The 22,678-nt window shown below is 44.9% G+C and overlaps 1 protein-coding gene across 10 annotated transcripts in view; it reads left to right on the forward strand.

The window, feature by feature from the left end:
* The window catches only part of KCNT1 (potassium sodium-activated channel subfamily T member 1), a 207,799-nt gene continuing 185,121 nt past the window's right edge, over positions 1 to 22,678 (forward strand). For 4 of the 10 annotated variants that reach the window (XM_083597191.1, XM_083597192.1, XM_083597190.1 and 1 more), the window contains exon 1: positions 910 to 1,654. In XM_083597191.1, coding sequence (XP_083453317.1) covers positions 1,461 to 1,654 — 194 coding nt within the window. In that variant the 5' untranslated portion in view covers positions 910 to 1,460. Of the gene's footprint in view, positions 18 to 908; positions 1,655 to 9,326; positions 9,482 to 9,514; positions 9,573 to 22,678 lie in introns of those variants that run through there. The other 6 variants (XM_083597186.1, XM_083597187.1, XM_083597183.1 and 3 more) reach the window with 5 other exon arrangements.

The following is a 22,678-nucleotide window of genomic DNA, read 5'->3' on the forward strand; positions in this document are numbered from 1 at the left end:
GGAGGCAGGTGGCCCAGGTAAGCTGTTTAACAGAGTGCAGGAGGGGGGAGGCAAGTCAGAGAGGGGTTTGGCAACTTGCTCTCTGACGTGCCTCTCACCGCCTTTAAAAGAGAGTGACAGTTTGGGTAGACTGTAAGGGGATAAGTGAGATGTAAAGGGAGAAGGTGTTGGACAGGTGTGGAGGAAGAGGGGTTGTCAAAGGGGATGTCAAGTGGAACGAGCAGGGCCGTAACTGCTAGCGTACACATTTTTTTCAAAGCGGCTTTCCCCAACCTGATACATGTTTTACATTATTTTTTACTTCTGCATTCATTTCATGGACACTTTGCCATAGTATATGCATTTTTGTATGCACATTGGCCAGAGATGACTTGGCACTGCAAGATTTGGAAAAGATGAGTTTCAAAGATGGCTGTGTTTCAGTTTGTGAATAGTTGTGTATTTGCATTTTGCTTTTAAATGCAAACAAAGTGAATTTTTTTATCCATTCCTTCTTCTGAGTAAACATGCATAAGATTGCACTGCGCATAACAATTATGGGATTTGAGTGTGGCATGAAGACCACTTTTGGGCTAAGAGTGCATTTGGGCTAGGCTGCAATATTTATATATTTCTCATGTGCAAATGCATACAGATTAAACCCAACCATCTAAAATTCACTCGGTTTTTTGCACAAAAACTCTTCTAAGTTTGGATGCAGCAATGCTTCGAATACCAATTGCTGGAAACCACTGGAGTGGGCTGGGGAAGCGCTCTTGCGCTCGGGGTCCTGTTTGCTGGTTTCCCACAGACTAGACTAGATGTTACCTTAAGCTGCACGCTTCTCGTCCTGACCACTAGATGCCGCCACAACGCAACAAACCGATCCCATTCACCCCTACACAGACCTTCAGAAAAAGCCAAGTTAAGAGGAAGAAAAGGCTTATGTGTGTATATATGTGTGATTTTTGAGACCGCGAATCTGACATCTTTTTTTTTTTTTTGCAGACGCCTTTCCTTGGATGTAGCTGTTCGCGATCCCTCTGCTGCGGTCGCCCAGAGAGGGATGGAGGGAGGTGAGCAGGATCACACCCCTCCAGCTGTTCAATGGCTCTCCTAGGAGGAAATTGTCTGGCCTTTCGTGAAGCGGCAACTTCTTCCCTTCTCCAGCTTGACTTGTTGATTGTTTTGTGTGTGTCTTCGCTGCGCCCGGATCAGGATCGCGAGGCAAAGGCGAGTGGGATCGCTCCTTGCAATGCGCGGCCGGAGGAGCTCTAGGAGAGAAGACTAAGCGGCTATTGCCCCTCGCTCTTGATGTCACGACGCGCAGGCTGGGGTTTAGCTGCGACCGGTGTAGCTCTGGGGGGCGGCCAAGAGCTCTCCTGGTGAACAGGTTCGAGCTCAGGCAAGGTGGGGGAAGGAGGGAGAGAGAGAGAGAGAGACGGGAGCATCATCTCTAAGCAGGCGCCCGCGGCCATCCTATGCGCTGGTTGATGCTGGCAGGCGCGCCGATCCGGACGCGAGAGATGCCTTGCCCCGGAGAAGGACGAGGGCTAGCCGGGGTCTACAAGCCCACCTGCGGGCGCAGTGGTGGCCAGCAAGCGGAAGAGACCCAATCCTGCCCGGAATGCTACACCAACCAGACCTTTCTGTTTGACGATGGCACCTCACGGAGGTAAGGAATAAGAGATTTATTTTTATCACTTAGATGTAGCTGTATATAATGTCAAGCGCTGATGTCAATCGTTTATAAATTATTACTTAATGAGCTGGCGATATGCACATTTATTTATTTTTCAAAGCGCCAAGCGGCACTTCAGGCAAGTTTGCTACAGAGCCCCGGAGGATGCAGGTTGCTAGCTAAAACCAACGAGTTGCACCCCGCTGTTAGTCCTACTCAGAGCAGACCCACCGAAGTGAACAGATGGCTAATTAAGGTCCACTAATTTCCGTAGGTCTGATTAGACCATAGTTGGATTCCAACCTGCTATATTTATTTCGGTGACTAACGTAACAGAGGAGAGAGTCCTGCCCTAAAGTGGGAAACAAACGTTTTTGTTCTGGGGCCAGCACAACATCCCGCATAAAATAATTGTATCTATGTGTGTGTTCAAATCACACACGCATCTCAATAGCCTTTCGTAGGAGCTGCTTGACGGGATCAGTCAAAAGGTGCACCAGGTGATACTTGTCTGACATCCTGTTTCCAAAAGTCATCACCCTGGTACTTCTCTGGGAAGAACACAGGCGGCACAGAAAAGGCAGCCAGCCTTCCCCCGTGTTGCATGTCCACAGCATCCGGTGGCCAAGCCAGAGGTCTACTGCCTGTGAAACCAGGAGATGGGTCAGTATGTGATCTTGAGCACAAGGGGTAGACATGCCTCATAGTAGTCAGGTGTCCTTGCATTCACTGGCCCACTTGGGGGATCATGGGAAGCCACTTGCTCTCTGTTGCTCCCGTGGCAACTGGTATTCCAAGGTAGACTGCTTCTGAACCAGACGTCTCCATGAAAGGGAGTGGCAGGGCATCTGCTTTGCATACAGAAGGTCCCAGGTTGAGTCCTTGGCCTCTCCAGTTAGGGCTGGGAAATTGCCCTGCTTGAGATCCCGAAAAACCACTGCCAGTCAGTGCAGAAAAATATTTTGTTGTTTAGTCGTGTCTGACTCTTCGTGACCCCATGGACCAGAGCACGCCAGGCACTCCTGTCTTCCACTGCCTCCCGCAGCTTGGTCAAACTCATGTTCATAGCTTCGAGAACACTGTCCAACCATCTCGTCCTCTGTCGTCCCCTTCTCCTTGTGCCCTCAATCTTTCCCAACATCAGGGTCTTTTCCAGGGAGTCTTCTCTTCTCATGAGGTGGCCAAAGTACTGGAGTCTCAGCTTCAGGATCTGTCCTTCCTGTGAGCACTTAGGGCTGATTTCCTTATGAATGGGTCGGTTTGATCTTCTTGCAGTCCATGGGACTCTCAAAAGTCTCCTCCAGCACCATAATTCAAAAGCATCAATTCTTCGACGATCAGCCTTCTTTATGGTCCAGCTCTCACTTCCATACATCACTACTGGGAAAACCATAGCTTTTACTATACGGACCTTTGTTGGCAAGGTGATGTCTCTGCTTTTTAAGATGCTGTCTAGGTTTGTCATTGCTTTTCTCCCAAGAACCAGGAGTCTTTTAATTTCGTGACTGCTGTCACCACCTGCAGTGATCCAGAAAAATACTAAGCAATGGCAAATATTGGCCTGACAGGCTAGAAGGCAGCTCTCTGTGATTTTATTTAAATCAGCTCTTTATTCAGAACAATGAGGACTGGAACCTTAGTTTGTTGCTAGGGGAACAGGTGTAGCTCAGTAGTGGAGCCTCTGCTTTGTGTACAGAAGGCTCCAGGTTCAATTGCCGGCATCTCCTGTTTGTTCCTAGGATCCATGGATCTTATACATGAAACTGTCTGGCTGTTAAATCAAGGAGGTTTGTGGCCACATTGCCTCTACTACAACCTTGCCAGGCAGACCAATCTTGTTTATTTCTGTTCCCCTGCCCTGCTTCCAGCTTTGCCACCCTTGCTTCTCAAAGAGACTCTGTGCCTTTATTAAGATGGCTAGTTTTTCTTTGGGGTGCGAGGGGTTTGAGAGAATACTCATGCCTCCCTCTTTTGTAATTTTATTTTTCATTTTCTCATTTATAAACTTATAATAGTACAAATTTACACATGCAATTTAAATTACCAGATATTAATACTGACCCCCTCCCCTCTTTCTGTGGTTGCTTATGTCATATCTTTTATCACTGCCTATCCAATTTAAATCCATTTGTTACTTATCCTTTATTTATTTAATTTGTTTCACTGCTCATTTTTAAAATTTAATACTGCTAGTCTTTTAAGCTGTTTACAATAGTTTTTCAAATAGTATTCCCCATTCTAAATAAAAAAGTCTATCTTCTTGATTTCTTATTCTTCGGGTAAGTTTCTGCATACTCCAACAGTTTTTGCTGCCAATCTTCCTTGGTTGGGACTACTTCTTCTTTCCATCTCTGGGCATATATAATTCGAGCAGCTGTTGTTGCATACATAAATACAGTCATACCTCGGGTTAAAGTAGCTTCAGGTTGAGCGTTTTCAGGTTGCATTCCGCGGCAACCTGGAAGTAATGGAACGGGTTACTTCCGGTTTTCACTGCTTGCGCATGCACAGACACTCAAAATGACGTCATGTGCATGTGCAGAAGCGGCGAATTGCAACCCGCGCACGTGCAGACACGGGTTGTGTTCTGCTCAGGATGCGAACGGGGCTCCGGAACAGATCCCGTTTGCATCCAGAGGTACCACTGTACACCATAACACAAACCAGAAGTCTAACAAGTGTCTCTTGCCTGCATTTCCAAGCTGTGAAAAGGCTCAGCTGATGACAACATTCCATAAGTCCACCAGAGAAGGTGGAAAGAAGCAATGTGTTTTGGGCTGCATGATAGGCAGAAATCAAACAGGTGCAGCTTCTTGGACCCCCAGTGGCAAACTGCTTTGCCTGTTGAAGTTTAAGCTTCCACAGATGACGCCTTGTCTCTTTCCCCTACCACAACTTTGGTAAAAGATGCACTTGGAGAAATGCAAAAACCTTCTCCTATACATCATACTGTTCAATGAAATTCTCCTACTGGTTCAGGTGCAATATATATATTACTGTAGCGTCATTATATATGCCTAATTTACCGTATTTTTCGCTCTATAACATGCACCCGACCATAACACGCATGTAGTTTTTAGAGGAGGAAAATCCGTGGCATGCCACCCGTAGGCATTTGCTCCATAACACGCACAGACATTTCCCCTTACTTTCTAGGAGGACAAAAGTGAGTGTTATGGTGCAAAAAATACGGTATGTTGGGATAGAGGATACACAGGATATGAAACCCTGGAGAGCTGCTGCCAGTCAGTGTATCATTTACTTATCTATTTATTTATACTCCACATTTTCCACAGAGCAGAACTCAGGGTGGCTTACACAAATTAAAACGGCACAGATGGAATACAAAAAGCTAAAAGCATTTATTTATTTACAGATAATCATTAAAAAGTAATTAATTTCTAATAAGACTAAACCAAACATTAAAATACAGGTAGTAAAAACAGCACAGCACTAATAGAAGCCCTTTCTTTAAACAAAACAAACCAATCCATTCCCAAGGGCCTGCCAGAATAAAACAGCCTTGCCGGCAGAAGGCCAGCAAGGAGGGAGCCAATCTAGCTGCTCTAGGAGATCTCAGAGCATGGGCAGATTTCTGCTCTTTCAAGGTAGTCGTGGTCTTTCAGCATAGACAAGACTGAGCTAGGTGGACTCACAGCTTTCTGTGCTCAAAGCTGACATGCTATTATTTGAGAGAGGAAGAAAGCTGATGACTGGCTAAGGTTTGGGATTTAATCAGTGCATCTATTTAGTTTGGGGATAATCAACAGCCTGCGATAGATAACTGAGTGCAGGGGTTTTTGTTTTGGTGTGTGTAGATATGAACGATTTCAGAACGGAAACTGGTATTCTGAACCAAGAGGTAGAATGGAAAGAAAAGTCATATTGTTATAACGCTGTTATTATTGTTATAATACGAGTGTAGGAACTGTATAGTTTGGGGGAAAGTTATGATTTCCTTTTAAAAAACGATGATCTGAAAAAACATAATTGCTAAGTATCATTGGAAGAATTTCAAGTGCAAATGCTGTTGGTCCAGAATGCAAATCACACTCAAAATGTGCCACAGGAAAGGAGCGAGCTGAGAAATTTTGCATGTGGAACATGCCTTCTGCTCTGCACTGGAGTGGACAATTTTTTTTAAAAAAAGCAATAACCCCCAGCTGCAGCAGCAACAAGCTCAGCCAAACAGGTGCTGAACCAACCCCCTCCCTGCTCCAGCACCAAAGCTGGCATCTGATTGGTGAAGCTCATTGTCACTCATGTTGCTTTGAAGAAGCTGATGGTGATGGACTGCTAGTGCACAGCTTCTTGTTGCCATTGTCTGGATTCCAGTTTGGAAATCCCCCCCATCACCCTGCCTGGCAACAGAGTGGTGGGACTTATGCCTCAAAGTCCTCACTGCAGCCAATAAGGCTCCACTCCGGGTGCCATATTTTTGAGAGCTTTGATGGATTGTCGTCCCATGCCTCTGGAGCAGGACTGATTTTTAATCACGGCCCCAATACCAATGGAATATTCTTCCTTGTTCAGTTCCTTTGTATCCCCTGCTCATGAAAAAGCTGAAAACGAAAGGTTCCAAAGTTAAAGGTAAAGGTAAAGGGACCCCTCACCATTAAGTCCAGTCGTGGCCGACTCTGGGGTTGCGGTGCTCATCTCGCTTTATTGGCCGAGGGAGCCGGCGTACAGCTTCCGGGTCATGTGGCCAGCATGACTAAGCCGCTTCTGGCAAACCAGAGCAGCGCACGAAAACGCTGTTTACCTTCCCGCTGGAGCGGCACCTACCGTATTTTTCGCTATATAAGATGCACCAGACCATAAGACGCACCTCGTTTTTGGAGGAGGAAAACAAGAAAAAAAATATTATGAATCCCAGAAGCCAGAACAGCAAGAGGGATCACTGCGCAGCGAAAGCAGCAATCCCTCTTGCTGTTCTGGCTTCTGGGATAGCCGCACAGCCTGCATTCGCTCCATAAGACGCACACACATTTCCCCTTACTTTTTAGGAGGGAAAAAGTGAGTCTTATAGAGCAAAAAATACGGTATTTATCTACTTGCACTTTGACGTGGAATGGCCAATACGTCAAGCAAGTGTTTCTCTAACATGGACTTACAACTCCAATCATCCCTAGCTATAGCAGAACCAGTAGTCAGGGATGATGTGAGTAGTAGTCCAACCACAGCTGGAGACCCAAGTTTGAGAAACACTGCTTTAAAATCTGCTTTGATCTTTTGATCCCAGTATGTTTCCGAGCACAATTCAAAGTGTTGGTGCTGACCTTTAAGGCCCTAAACACCTTGGTCCTGTATACCTGAAGGAGCGTCTCCACCCCCATTGTTCTGCCCGGACACTGAGGTCCAGTGCCGAGGGCCTTCTGGCGGTTCCTCGCTGCGAGAAGTGAGGTTACAGGGAACCAGGCAGAGGGCCTTCTCGGTAGTGGCGCCCGCCCTGTGGAACGCCCTCCCTTCAGATGTCAAAGAGAAGAATAACTACCAGACTTTTAGAAGACATCTGAAGGCAGCCCTATTTAGGGAAGTTTTTAATGTCGGATGCTGTATTGTTTTTATTATTCTGTTGGAAGCCGCCCACAGTGGCTGGGGAAACCCAGCCAGATGGGCGGGGTATTATTATTATTATTAATAATAATAGTAATAATAATAATAATAATAATTTTGTAACATCCAGAGCCATGGCCCTCTCATCCTTTAGGTCAGGGGAGGCGACTGCCTCAGGTGGTAGGATCCATGAGGGCAGGGGATAATAATACTAATAAATAATAATTAATAATAATAATTAATAATAATATTTTTTTTATTTATACCCCACCCTCCCCAGCCAAGACCGGGCTCAGGGATCCAGCTTCCAAGGAGTGTATCCCCTGCTGCTGCAATAGCACAATCTCTTTGGAGGCTGGATCTGCCTCCTCCTTTGGCCTCACCCCACTGCTGCCTGTATACAGCATAGGACCCTCGTACCTACAGGACCGCCTCTCCTGGTATGCCCCACGGAGGACCTTAAGGTCTGCAAATAATAACACCCTGAAGATCCCAGGCCCCAGGGAGATTAGACTGGCCTCGACCTGAGCCAGGGCCTTTTCAGCCATGGCCCCGGCCTGGTGGAACATTCTCTCGCAAGAGGCCAGGGCCCTGTGGGATTTGACTTCTTTCCGTGAGGCCTGCAAGACGGAGCTGTTCCGCCAGGTCTTTGGTTGGGTTCAGTCTGATTCATTTCTTTAACAAGCATTAAAGAGGCCTCCTAGCCCACTCACAGGTCCTTTATAAGACCAGTGGTAACAGCTTGCCCTGGAGAATCTTAACCACTCTCAATTTTACCTGTGGACTGCCATCTGTCCAGATTTTAATTTGCTCTGAACTAATTTTACGATGTATTTTAATTAATTGATTCCCTGTTTTTATGTTCTTATGTTCTTTGTATACTGTGTTAGTTTTGCGGGGTACAAATAAATTATTATTATTATTATTATTATTATTATTATTATTATTATTATTATTATTATTACTACGGCCTCTGCAAATCAGAGATGCTACTGGCCTTTCCCCATCCCTAAGAAGGAAATGGCAGAAGCTGTCTTCTGTGATCTCCTGGGGTCTGTATCTGCCCAGTGTGATTCAGTGCATTCCCCTTTGCCCTCCATTAGTGCCTTTGATTCCCACTTCAATTGTTAGGTAAGGCTGATTTGATTCCACCTCTTGTTCCCAACATAGATCTTCACTCACTGCTTATTTCCAGTGTAGATCTTTATTCCTCCATTGGTCCTGATGTAGATCTTCACTCACCCCTTCTTCCCTGGTGGGGGAAGTGCCATTTTGTGGTGAGCCTCATGTGACAAAATGTATTGGGCTGGCCCTGCCCAGAGCCCCAAATTATTTAAGGAAAGGGACGCGGGTGGCACTGTGGTTTAAACCACAGAGCCTAGGGCTTGCCGATCAGTAGGCTGGCGGTTCGAATCCCCATGACGGGGTGAGCTCCCATTGCTCGGTCCCTGTTCCTGCCCACCTAGCAGTTCGAAAGCACGTTAAAGTGCAAGTAGATAAATAGGTACTGCTCCAGTGGGAAGGTAAACGGCGTTTCTGTGCGCTGTTCTGGTTCGCCAGAAGCGGCTTAGTCATGCTGGCTACATGACCCGGAAGCTGTACGCCGGCTCCCTCGGCCAATAAAGCGAGATGTGCACCGCAACCCCAGAGTCATCCGTGACTGGACCTAATGGTCAGGGGTCCCTTTACCTTTTATATTAAGTTACATTAGCAGGTCCTCTGTTACTTTGATGCTGTGGTGCCTAAATCAGGTTGCTGCCACCCTGTACAGTGTCTTCCCCACTCCAATAGGATTTGGAGCTTGCAGAATTATTCTGTATGAGTGGCAAAGATAATTTCCATCCCAGCTTCCCGTTGTCATTTGCTTATGTTATTTGTGCTGCAGGACAGAAGCACAAAATCAGCCTTCCTCCCCCTGACTTTCCCTTATGGGAAATCTGTTTGCCTTAGGGAAAAGCCTCCTGGGACCTGTCAAATCCCCTCTCTTGACCATGTAAGGGAACTCCGGATGGCAAAGGAACAGGAATGAAGGCGGCATGCTCTTTCCAAAATAACCTGCTCTTAAAGAGGTTGTATGTTGGGTGGGGGGAGGGGGAGGAAGAGGAGGAGGAGGAAGGTGCAACTCAGATTTCAGAAGAGGCAATGCCTTCCAAGTGCTTCTTCTGGAACTGAGGATTTTCTGGAGCAGCATCGAGTTTCAGAAATACTTTGTGGACTGGAATCGGGGCAGAAAATGCAGCAGTTTTATCTCTGATTTCGGTGGAGGTAATTCAACTTTACACTTTCTTTGGGGAAGAGGCATTGGGGTGCCCGTATCGACTGCTTTACTTTGTTCCCACAAAGATGGAACTGAAAGGTGCTATTTATAGCTTTCTATTTATAACTGGTGTGTAATACAAATAATGCATGGTTGAGAGGTGGATCCACTTATCAACCGAGGACTGCTGCCTCTGAATTTTTGGATCTGGCCTATATGGTTAAACTTACCAATATTAAAAGAACTAGGGGAGTTAAGAGAACAAAATGATTTATTTGTACAGAGCTGGAACTTGTTTATTCAGTATTAAAATGATGAGATGCAGAATACAGTTTGGTGGCATGCCATGTTAAGGAAGAATCTGATAATGTATATTGCTGATTTTTTTCAAAGCAACCAAATAAAAACAGAACAATGCTGTTAAAAGCTTTATTTAAGAGAGGTGCTTGTGCCAGCCCCCCCCCCCCAGCTTTTTCCAGAGGGCAAACAAGGCTGGGCATTTGGCTAGCCTGGCTGATGTAAAGTTTGGCATATATAGCAGTGCAGGAATAAGTAAGTAAATAGTATGGTAATATATCTGCTTTTCTTTGGACCACATCAGCAAGGCCAAGAGGGGGGTCTTGTCGCCTGAGCAGCCCAAGACCTCCATACACACTGCCCGGGCTTGCACCCCGAGGAAGTAATTTCAGTGCTGCTAATATAGCAGTTTGACTTCATTCCTGGAGGCGCATTCCATGGTTTCTTGAGACAGGTGCATGCCAACCTGGCTGAATGAATGAATGAATGAATGAGTAAATAAACTTAAGGGTTATTACTCTTGGCAAACAAACCATTCTGAGCACAAACTTACATGTGGCCATCATGGAGTCATGAGACGAGCAAAAGAAAGGTCTGACACTAATACTGAAGAAGAAGCAGGAAGGAAACCAAGCCTGAAAATCAAACAGTCTACAGGTAGTTACTGGGGAAAAAGGGCATCAGTGAGGGAAGAGTGGTGCACATAATTTAAAAATAATAATACAAAGAATAATAACCATTTTAAAAAATCATCAGAGAAACAACAAAAAACCCTCCTTGAAATGCCTGCAGGTATAAGAAACTCTTAGTCAGGGGTCAGCAAAGTTTCTGTGACTTGGGCTGGTTCACGGTCCTGCAGACGCTGTGGTGAGCCGGAGTGGGCGCACACGCAAACACTCTTTCCGGAGCTCTTTCTGGCGCTGAAGAGGCGTGCGCAGCTTCCCATTGGCTGCAGGCGCACGGGAGCCGACTGAGCAGGTGGCGGGGGTCCCCAAGCGGGCAGCGGGGGTCCACGGGCCAGTTAAATGACCTCCATGGGCCGCTTGTGGCCCATGGGCCTTAGGTTGCTGACCGCTGCTCTTAGTCATGTGCCTGAAGTTCAGCGAGGGTTCCCATCTAAACTCAGTCACAGAGGCATATCTAAGGATTGGCGAAACTGGCCCTGGACAGGAGTGCAGGCCCAGCTCCCCCCCCCAAAAAAAACCACCCACCAGACTATGTAGCATATGGTGGATATGTTTGGAGAGCCAGTGTGGTGCGGTGGTTCAGAGCGGTGGACTCGTAATCTGGTGAACCGGGTTCGCTTCCCTGCTCCTCCACATGCAGCTGCTGGGTGACCTTGGGCTAGTCACACTTCTCTGAAGTCTCTCAGCCGCACTCACCTCACAGAGTGTTTGTTGTGGGGGAGGAAGGGAAAGGAGATTGTTAGCCACTTTGAGACTCCTTAGGATAGTGATAAAGCGGGATATCAAATCCAAACTCTTCTTCTTCATGTGGTGATGCATGACCACTCTCCCAGAAAGATCAAATGTGAGAGAAACTTCCCATCTTTCTTGCACCGTGCCACAAAAGTGTGCAATTTTTTTTCACCTTTCCTCTTTTGCCTCAGCCTCACTCCAGACATTTTGAGTACTTGGGCCATGTAAATGTGATCATTTTTAATGTGGCTACTGCGGTAAAGTGATTTTATTTTACTTTACTGCGGGGTGCCAACACAACTGTGCCAGTACAGCTCCTTGCCAAGGGCTCAAGATATCCGAGGTATGCCTCTGCTAAGTCAGGAGGGAGTTTGACAAGCTTGAGCCACAAAGCTGAATGCATGACTTCAAGTAGTTGCGATCCATGTATCTACGCCATGGGGGGGGGGGGACAAATAACAAAAACTCCCTCAGATATTTCAGTTATGGGGCAGGAATGAATGAATTTATTATTTTGGTCACAGACCAGTTCCAGCTCACATAGAAAATCAGGGAAGTCATGAAACACAATAGGGATACATTTAAATTGGCAGTGTGGGGCAGGAATATAAAGGACTTGGTGGTCCTTAACTCCCCTGGAGTCAAGTTGTTAAGGGCTTTGTAAATTAATATAAGAACTTTGAACCTGGCCCAGTAACATGTGGGTAGCCATCACAACCTTTTGAGCACTGGATTTATGTGCTGGGCAGGAATAATATTTCCTGATCAACAATCTGTAGCATTTAAAACCATCTGGAGCTTCCGAACCAGGTGCAAGTGTAGCCCCATACAGTGTGTATTGCAGTAATCAAGTCTTGAGGTTACCAGTGCATGAATCACCACAGCCAGGCTGTGCCTGTTAACAGATGACGGAAAAGGCTGGAATTGGGTAAGTTTGACATTTTGTTACACTCCCTACCAAAGACCCCAATCTTCCTTCCTTCCTTCCTTCCTGAGTGGGCAGTTGGGATTGACCTTTGTCTGCTCTGTGTCAACACCTTGAAAGCTGACCAGGTAACTGCCATGATTTCACAAGCTAAGATCTACAAATGCTTAACCCAAATCCCCAGCTGGAGTGTCTTCAGGTGGAGTTAGCAGACTCCAGAAAGTCCACAGCGGAAAGCAAATCTGCAGAGCCCATTTGCCAGGAGAGACCTCTGAGTCCAGACTCAGCTTCGGATCACCAGCAGCATGTAAGAAAAGCTTTCTGTCTGTATTAGTTAGTGGCTAGGGCAAGTCTAGGAGTTCAAACTGAACATTTCTGCACTCTGAAATTGACTGCAATGCCACATTCAGCATATTACGTTCTGAATCGTTCTGTTTGTTTGGGTGAAGTGCGGCAGGTGTGATTTGATTAAAATCAGCTTCTGCCAACCTTGTGACCTCCTGGTGCCTTGAACTATAACTCCCATCAGCTCCAGTCAGTACAATATAATAATTCTTCCAGTTTGACCTCTCCTTAATTGCAAATAGTTTATTTTTAAACTGAATTTGTTGCTCTAGGACAACCGAGCCCCTTTAACCCACTTCAGTGGCAGAAAGCGAAATTTCTGCCTCGTGCCTTCCCCAAAAATATTGGCAGCATGGAGGCAAAGTAACTCTGTATGAATGAGAACATTAAAACACAATTAGTTTTATCCACTGCCAGTCATACTCAAACTAGACCTATTGAAAATAATGAATATTAAAGTTTTCAGTTTACCAGTTTTGTGAAAACACACTACACATTGTGTATTCGCATTGATTAGAAGTAGGCTTATGTTAGGGAAACAGCCTTCTCTGGTGCTGATTTAAATATTAAACCTTTGTATTATATATACTGATTCAGGATACTTGATGTAATTAAGAAATTGCTTATTACTTAATTTTTTTTTAGTTAAATCAAAGTTGAGTGTTAAAGAGCATAAATAAGGAATTGATAGCCGCTGTATTAAAGTTTTGCTCAAGTTTAATGAACTTTCAGGTCAATGCCAGTTTCTTGCAACAGGAAAACAGATGTGAACAGTAACTGAAGAGGATTCTCTGTGATTTAGAACCCCAGATCATCCTGTGATTAAGTAAAGTAGGATGAAAAAGGAGGAAAAAATGACAACAGTTATTGTCATTTTCCATAGGGAGACATAATTCTAACCAATGGACTTGCCAGCTCTAGCACAGAAATCAATAATTATAAAATAAGGCATTAATAGGAGGTAACAAGAGAACTCAACCTTTCTTTGCTCCCACTCCTTGAGCAATTGAGGCAAATCCTTGATGGTTGCTGTTATTCAGACATGTCCTTCATTGATCACTGCTTTTCTACTTGGCTTCTGAGTTTGTAAGTCTGAATGTTTTGCTGTGAAAGGGTGTGATTGCTTTGTTTATTTTCTGCTGTGGAATAAAATATCCTTACTGGTGTGCGTCAGTGTTGATCTGGTTGAGACATTTGCTGAAGTCCCAAAGCCCACATATTGGGAGAGATTTCCAGGGATTTCCAGCAACCTTTTAGCCCTAGCAATGTGATCCATTAGATCCATTAATTTCGGCGGACCTGCTTTGAATAGAACGTGGTACAACCTGATGATAAGCTGTGAGAATGGATGGTATAAAAATTCACAGGGCAATATTTTAACTTCAACAACTTTAAAGTTTAGTAAGGACAGTAAGAATAGCTTTAAAATGCCAATCTGTTGCTGGACAAAGCTCAAGGTGTTGGTACTAATATATAGGGTCCAATATGTTTCTTGAGAGACTGCATTATCCCTTATATACCCAGTAGTTCACTACGGCCTGTAGGAGATTTTCTCCTGCTAGTTCCAAAGATCTGAGAAGCAGTGGTGAAGGAAGCGAGGTGTGGGGGGTGCAGCTCGCCCCGGGTGTCATCACTGAGGGGTGCGTGTGTGGCAAAATGAATTTAAAATAAAAAATAAAAAATTGGGCTCACGAAACTTTTTAGGAGTGACCTAAATGCAGGCTTAGGTGCCTGCAGGTTCCGCACTGAAACGGCAGTGTGGGACTTGTGTCTGCCTACTGCATCTCCCTCAGCCGCCCTACAGCTGAGAGGGAGGAGTGGAGAGGCGGTCAGGGCTCCCCTCTTTTCTCCTCCTCCTCTTTCTCTCTCTTCCTTTTCCTTCTCCTATCCTCCTTCTCCCTGCGTCAGCTCCAGGGTTTTCTGGGGTTGACATGCCGGGCGTCCTCGGTTCCCCCCTGGCAGTGGCAGCGGCAGTCTCAGTAGCCCGGAGCCAGCCTGGTAGTGCAGTTGGCTCTGGCTGGCTTCAGGAGCTGCTCGCTGCCGTGGCGCCCGCCATTTTGCCTCGCCCATATGATGTGTCTTGTGCTGTTGAACCAATCACGCAACATTCATTCCCTACTAATAAATCTACCACACTTAAAAAATATAAATCCAGGGACATTAAATGAAATCTGGGGACATTCTGGGGACGGATTTTTTCTGGGGACAGATTTGTAAATCCGGGGTCTGTCCCCAGGAAACGGGGACGTCTGGTAACCATATGCTATGCGGAACAGCATTCCTGTTGAGCTATGACAGGCACCCACTCTCAGCATTGCCCAACAACAAAAATGGAATACATTTTTGTTCCAATACGCTTTCCCAGCTGGATAAATGAGTCTTTGCCATGAGTGTCTATTTTGTATGATGCTAAGTTTTGTTTTAAAAATATCTGTTGGCTTTTTGGGCTTTATCAGGGTTTTGTTTTTTGCTTTTTTGTTTATGCTGCTTTTATGTTGCTTTGAGACAACTGTATAGAAAGAGAGTAATAAGTCAATGGTGATGATAGTAATACTGCCTGAGAACATAAAAAGGGTCTTTACCTGTCACCAGAAAGACTGCAGAGTAGGGCCCAAGTGAATCCCTATAGGGAGAGCATTCCTTAATTGGGATGCCAACACCAAAAAGACCCCCTCTCTAGTAGCTGCTAGCCATACCTCCCTTGGCAGGGGGCGCCTGGATAAAGGTCACCAAAGAGGACTGCAAGGTCTGGGAAGGGATGCGTGGGAAGAGGCAGCCTTTTCCAGAACCCTGCTATCAGGGCCTTACAAAGGACTGGATGGACTGGAAGACAGTGCAGATGAGAAAGCCCTGACATAAGTATGATCAAAGCACCCTGTCCCAGTGAACAACCTCATAGCCCTGTTAAGAACCGTGGTGTCTTGCTCCCTTTGGGACTGGTAGGGTGGAAAGCAAGGAGCCCAACTGTAGGTGGCGCCAGAGCAGGTGGAGCCAATTAATTTCCATTGCATCCCCAGACTCCTCCTTGCTGCTGAGTTGTATAAGGGCAACACTGCGACTAAGAAGGAGGAATCTGATAGCGCTCTCTCCCCCCCCCCCCCATTAGTTGTAAGTAGGAAAGAAGGCAGGTGGAAATTTGAAAAAAAGAAAAAGTAAACCCCCAATAAATATTAATTGGAAAAAGGCAAGCAGGCAGGTCGGGGCCACCTGAAGGCAGACTGAAGTTGGTGGGGCAGTAACCCTTTCAGCCTCGTGGACCAGCTTCTACTGATTTTAGGCTAACTGATGTTCCTTGAGCATCTTCCAAGGCAGCTCATTGCAGATATTTGTGTGTTAATAATAGTAGTGCTCTATACCAGTGATTTCTAATTAGCTATTTACTGAGGACCCTCTATTTTTCAAATCCAAGCCACGGACCACTACTTTTGAAAATTTTGATAACTCTATGGTTGTTACCTGTGCAAAGCAATTTTTTTGAATAAAATGCTGGTTAGCCCCTAATAAGCAAAGGATTTTAGGCATATTTTTTTTTTAAAAAAGAACACAAAATTTGTGATATTATCACAAATTGCCTATCCCCAGACAGTAGGAAAAACTTGTCTCCATTGCTCCACTACAAATAAAGAAAGTAAAGTAATTGTGTACCTAACTTGCAATTACCCTGTATGCAGAAGGCTTTTTATAGAGAGAATATTCAAACATGCTATTCCTTACTTCTAATCTGAGATGGTACATATTAGCAATGGATGTTGGTGATCTGGCACTTAGTAAAAGCAAAACTAAAGAAGTGCCATGGTTCTGGTGCAAATGGACTTCTCCACGACCCTTCCCCTCTGCAGGGAGGTGGGACCGATTTGGATGGTCCACCCCCACCACTTAATGGATCCAAATGGTTTCCAGAGAGTGGTAGGGGATGCTTTATCCCATGTTGATGGCCTTTCAGCTGATTCCCTGGTGGCCCGCTGGAATGTGGAGTTAACCAGGGCTATTGACTGTTTGGCTCTGAAGCACCCTCTCCGATTGCAGGGAGCCCAGACAGGACTTGCTCACGGTGTAGGACTGGGCCATGTATCTCGGCTGCTTCTTCCTTCCCTAAGGTGGAACGTAGCAATCGAGATAAAGTCCAGTCATCCTGATATATCTGCATATACCGGTATTTAGCTGCTGATATATCACAAAGTTGAAAAGAAAGTATCGCCCAGCCCTAGCACTAAACTAAATCATCAGAGGTTGAGCTGTTGTGCTAATCATAGTGGCAATGTGCTTAACTGCTTCCCCTGTTGGACTTCCAAGATGAGACATGAATCCCAAACTCATCAGGCAAGATTCACGGAAAACCCTACCTACAAGCAGTGGGAGAGTCCTCTAAACTTGTTGTTGTTGAAAGCGATTAGAAGTTCTTTTCAGTTAAAAAGCAGAGAGCGAGGAGAAGGAATCCTTTACATTTTTTAAAATGATAAGCATGTGAGCTGTTTGAACTCTCTCTCCCCCTCTCCACCCCAATTGCAAGAGCCCCAAGAAACTGTGCCAGAGGTTTGTGCCCAATCCCAGCTCACTTGCCATTCAGCAAATCCTTCACAAGTTTTCCCCCTACCAGCAAGCAGGCGCTGGTTGTGAGCAGAGGCTGGATGACCCGTGGAAGGCTCTCACTGTCCAATTAGCAAGATAAACAAATCCCTGGCAGGGGGTGGTGCTGCGGACCCCCTGGGTGTGATCCACGGCCCTCAGGGGACCCCTAATTGGGAACCACTGCTCTAGAGGGAACAAACTAATGTGCTGTCATTGGGCAAAGTGTACGCAATGCCACCATCTTCATAGCACTCCTGTGGGTGCCCTCAGGGAGAAGGGTCCCACTTCAAGAAGGTTTTTTTAATTAATTAATTAATTAATTAATTAAATTTCTATTCTACCCTTCATCCAGAGATCACAGGGCAGTTTACAAAATAAAACACAAAAAATATATAGCACAATAACAAAGACAACAGTATTATTATGATTTATTATAAGCCTCTTCACAAAACCCTCACCAACCAGAATAAGGTTGCATGTGCAGCGCTGTCCAAAGGAGCCAGTGTCCAGCATGAAAACATGATCTTTTTAAAAAAATAATTATATTTTATTAATTTTCCACCAAAAAAAGAAAAAAAAATACATTCACACCACATTACAACTTCTATTAATTTTTCCATTTTTTGACTTCCTTCAGCCTCTCTGCCAATCATCCGAATTATAACTTCTTTAATTACACATTTCCAAATTTTGCTATTGCCTTTATGCCTACCCCCCACTTCTATTTTGCCTTTTTACAATATTTCTTATGTTATTACAGAGCTTCTTTAAATGCCACTAGCGTTATTCCATTATCACTTATACATTCCCAATACTCAACTAACTTTCCCCAGTCCTCGATGAACTTTTGATCTCGTAGATATCTGATCTTCCCAGTCAGTTTATCAAGTTCTGCATAGTCCAACAGCTTCATTCTCCACTCCTCCAACGTTGGTATTTGTTCTTGTTTCCATTTCTGGGCCAGTAATATTCTTGCCGCTGTTACTGCATATTGGAAAAGTTTATGATCCTTTCTATTTATTTCATTTCCGACGATTCCTAAGAGAAAGGCCTCTGGTTTCTTAACAAATGTATATTTCAACATTTTTTTCAGTTCATTATATATCAACTCCCAGAAGCTTTTCACTTTCTTACATTCCCACCACATATGATAAAATGTACCATCCTTTTCTTTACATTTCCAACACTTCTTACATGTTTTATACATTTTTGCAAGTTTTACTGGTGTAATATACCATCTATATATCATTTTCATAACATTTTCCTTTAATGCAGTACATGCAGTAAATTTAATACTTTCATTCCATAGTTTTATCCAATCATTAAATTGTATATTATTACCAATATCTCTGGCCCATTGTATCATAACTGATTTAACTTCTTCATCCTTTGTATGCCATTCCAACAATATCTTATACATTTTGGATAGAATTTTATATTCATTATTTATTATTTCTATTTGAAATTTAGAATCTTTCTCTGCATATCCATATTCTTTAAAATCTTTTTTAAACATTTCATTTATTTGAAAATAGTGCAACCAGTCATATACCGACTCTTTCACTTCTTCATAGGGTTTCATTTTCCATTTCCCCCCTTCTTTAACGATCAAATTTCCATATGTAATCCAATTCTTTCTCATATTAATTTTTTTAACACTCATAACCTCTAAAGGAGACAACCAGTGTGGAGTTTTTACTTCAAGTAGGTTTTTATACCTGTCCCATATTTCTATCAATGATCTTCGGAAAATGTGGTTCTCAAAACCTTTATGGATTTTCTTCTTTTCAGCCCATAGATATGCGTGCCATCCAAATCTGTTATCAAATCCTTCTAAGTCTAACAACTCTGTATTTTCTAATTTTATCCATTCCTTTAACCAACAGAGACATGAGGCTTCATAGTACAATTTCAAGTCTGGCAAGGCGAAGCCTCCTCTTTCTTTTGCATCAGTTAGTAACTTAAACTGAATTCTTGGCTTCTTACCCAGCCAGATATACCTTGAAATCACTCTTTGCCATTCTTTAAAAATCCCAGTCCCCTTGATTATTGGAATCGTTTGATATAGAAATAATAACTTTGGCAGCACGCTCATCTTTATCGTTGAGATCCTCCCCCAGAACGACAATTTCATTCGTCCCCACACTTCCAGATCCTTCTTTATCCCATTCCACACTGGTATATAATTATTCTGATATAAATCTATACTCTTGGGGGTTATCCAAATACCCAAATATTTCACTTTCTTTTCACCACCTCTATACCTACTTGTTGTTGTATTATTTCTATCTTGTCTGGATCCATATTCTTAGCAATTATTTTGGTCTTTTTCTTATTCAATATAAATCCTGCCACTTGGCCAAATCTCTCCACCTCAGTAAGTATGTTTTTCATACTTTCCGAAGGCTCTTCCACCGTTATGACCAGGTCATCGGCAAAGGCTTTCACCTTATATTCATTCCGGCCTACTGCAATGAAAACATGATCTAGAGGCAAGGTGAGGCACCACCATCAGGTGCTCAAGCAACATGCACCAATGCTAGGCAAGATCGTCTGACCAAGAAGCCAGGGACTTTCGTTATTTCCAAAGACTCCCAAAGGATACCTTACATACTTTAGACCCCAAGACAACACCCAAACCACCACTATTGGTAGTGAAGCCGTTTTATGAACTGCTTGCTCATGAGGAGACCCCTTGCTCATGAGCGGTGCAGAGACTTCATAGATGTGTGCTATATTGCCTTTCTTTGACCCGGACCCTTCTCAAGGACTTGGAGCCCCTTCAGGGGGTCACCAACAATGGTTACAGGGGACCTACTTGCTCCTCCAAGTCTTCCACTTGTGGGTTGTCCGGGGTTCCTATGAGAACCGTTTCTGGTACCAGGCCTGGGCTCAGCATGAAAGCTATTAAGCATCCATCTGTGCAGCCTGTCTAACTGATGACTGAAGCTAATTCTTTTAAATTCTATTAGGGATGATAACTGCTCAGGCCAGGCATCTCCTGCTGATATTAATAAAGCTGACTCCATTAAAAAAAATAAATTATGCCAGGGGTTGAGTTTTGCTTCTGAGCAAGTCCTGCTTTTCCCAAGATATTTTCCGTACTCTACGGAATTCCAAGAGTGTGCCATTTCTCATGAGAGAGATTGGCTGACTTGAAGATTGACTCTGAGCTATGTGCAAAATGACCTAGTTGTGGAATCAGAAATACTGGGTTGGGTGGGAAAGAGGGAATGAAACCCATCTGGAGTAATGGATCTGGCAGCCAAAGTTCATTAGAGTTCAGCTTCCCTATATCCAAACTGCACAGTCAGAAAATTGTGCTCCCGTCTCCTATAACTCAGGAGGTTGGCAAGCTTGATGGGGCTCAACTTCTAAACAGAGCTGTGAGCCAAAACCTGACCTTTTCCAAGTTGCCAGCTTTTCTGCTTTGGAATCCTCATATTGAATATCCTTTCCATGTTTTCTGGGTGGGATTCATCTCATGAATGAAGCCCATCAGTGGAAGTGGCAAAATGGGGCTTTCCTTTCCCCCCATGTTGAGAGATTCCCCCCAGCAATGTGTAAGGGAAGGGGTGTGTGTGATCACACAGGGTCCCCGGATGTTTCACGGTCTATTGATCCCTGTGCCACCACTTTATTTCTCGCTGCCACCACCCAGGCCCTACCTGGTACAATACTGAGTCCAGTCAGGGTTAAATTGGAAAATAAACTTCTGTTTATTTATTGCAGTTTAACAAGTGTGTGGTTTCATAAACGGTATCGGCCCATTACAATCATGGGATGCCTATCCAGACCTATAACTTCCGCTACCTGCTCTCACTCACTACACCACCTCTCAGTTATTTACTTGTCTTCCTAGCTCCTAACTGTTCCTGACTCAGCTTATTTCACTACATTAACTCAGCCTACCCACTCCAATTCACTCCCACTCCAACCAACCACCCAACTCCCAACAAACTCCTCCTTCACCCCTCCCAGAGCTGGTTTTATAGTCCCTCTGACTCCACCCCCCTGGGTTCTGATTGGGTAACTTGTTTAACTATTTCACCTCCAGCACTCTCATATGTTAACATCACAGGGGGTTGTTCCTTCTGGCAAGCCTATGAAGGGTTTTCTGCCTCTGGCCTTCTCTTTCCCTCGAGCCTGTTGTTTCTCCCACCTCCCAGCGTCCCTCCTACTCTGACCTGTCTTCAGACTCACACCACCACATTCCTGGCTATGAGCTTTCCTCCCCAGCTGCTTCCCTGGGGGGCTCTTCATCCGGAGGCTCCAACCATTCCTCTTCACCCAGCCAGTCCCTGACATTGTGTGGCTGGATTATAGCCTACTGTACTGGAGCTGCATCTATTGCTCTGATTGCTTTTGCCCCAGGCCCCACCCTGCCCTCGGCATGTGGCCCCTGGAAGATTTCATGCAAGGGAATGTGGCCCCCTGACTGCAGAAGGTTCTTCATCCCTGTCTTGTTAGAAAGATTACCAGGAACGGGCATTTGTGGGCTCCCTTGCAGGCAAGTGCTCCTCCAAAGGAGACTGAAATATTTAAAGGATGGTGGTAATTGTGGCTTGGGATGAAAAGCCAAATCACTCATGGCAGCCGTTAAGTAAGATTTCCATCAAGCAGCCCATCATTACAGGAATGCTTCTGAGAGCAAAAGCTGGCTGAGAAATATTAAGCTGAGAAAATGCATAGCTCAGTCAGTAGAGAACGAGTCTCTTAATCTCATTGTCATGGGTTCAACCCCCAGGCTGGGCAAAAGTTTCCTTTATTGGACTAGGTGGCCCACGTGGTCCTTCCAACTCTACAATTCTATGATACGGCATAATATTGCACAGAGGCTTAATGTGAGCCTGGATCTCACTCCAGAGCCTTCTGTTCAGCTCCTGGTACCTTTTCCTGAATACTGCTTATATTACTCCTGTTGGAAGTGTAACAATGGAGATCATTCGATGAGGTGCCTTAAGGGTTATCAGTAAGTCAGTTAAGATGGGTGGTCTGGAGGTATTATTTAGCAACTAAGCAGAGTGATTTATCCAGACATGAGATCAAGCTGGGAGGCAATCAGGATGGGGAGGAATTCAAAACAATCTGCATTTTAGAGTTCTTTCTCACAGAGAGGGAATGAAAGCAAACTCCTTGCACCTGCTCCTCCTCTGACCAGTGGAGGAGCCCAAGCTGATTTCCCTCTTGCTCCATAAGAGCCTTCATTGGAGTCTGGTGGAACAGCCTCTCAGTAGCCCTCAGTTCTCTTGGCTGGTGGAGGAGGTCAGTTCTGCAGTCTAAAGGCAACTTGGGACAAAGGGAGGGGGTGATCATATTGACTTACCTTGCAGAGTAGTTGCAAGGCAGGGGTCGGGAACGTCAGGTCCAAGGGCCAAGCGCAGCCTTCTAGGCCTTTCACTCTGACCCTCTGGACACACACCCCTCTCAAGCCCTGCTTTGCACCCTCCTCAGGTGTTTTTGCCTGTCTGGAATGTGCCCTTGATCTCTGGTGGTGCCTCCTGCTTCCCTGGATGGAAAACAGAGAGAGGAGCGTGTGTGAGTGTGAGTAGAAACTAGCCTACTAGCATACACAGGTAAGATTCGCACCCATTGCTCCACCCACTTTTGCCCCTGGCCACACCCACATCTGTCCTCTGGGCCCGCAAGGC

Source organism: Podarcis filfolensis, assembly GCF_964270895.1.
Source record: "Podarcis filfolensis genome assembly, chromosome: Z".
Lineage (NCBI taxonomy): Eukaryota > Metazoa > Chordata > Lepidosauria > Squamata > Lacertidae > Podarcis > Podarcis filfolensis.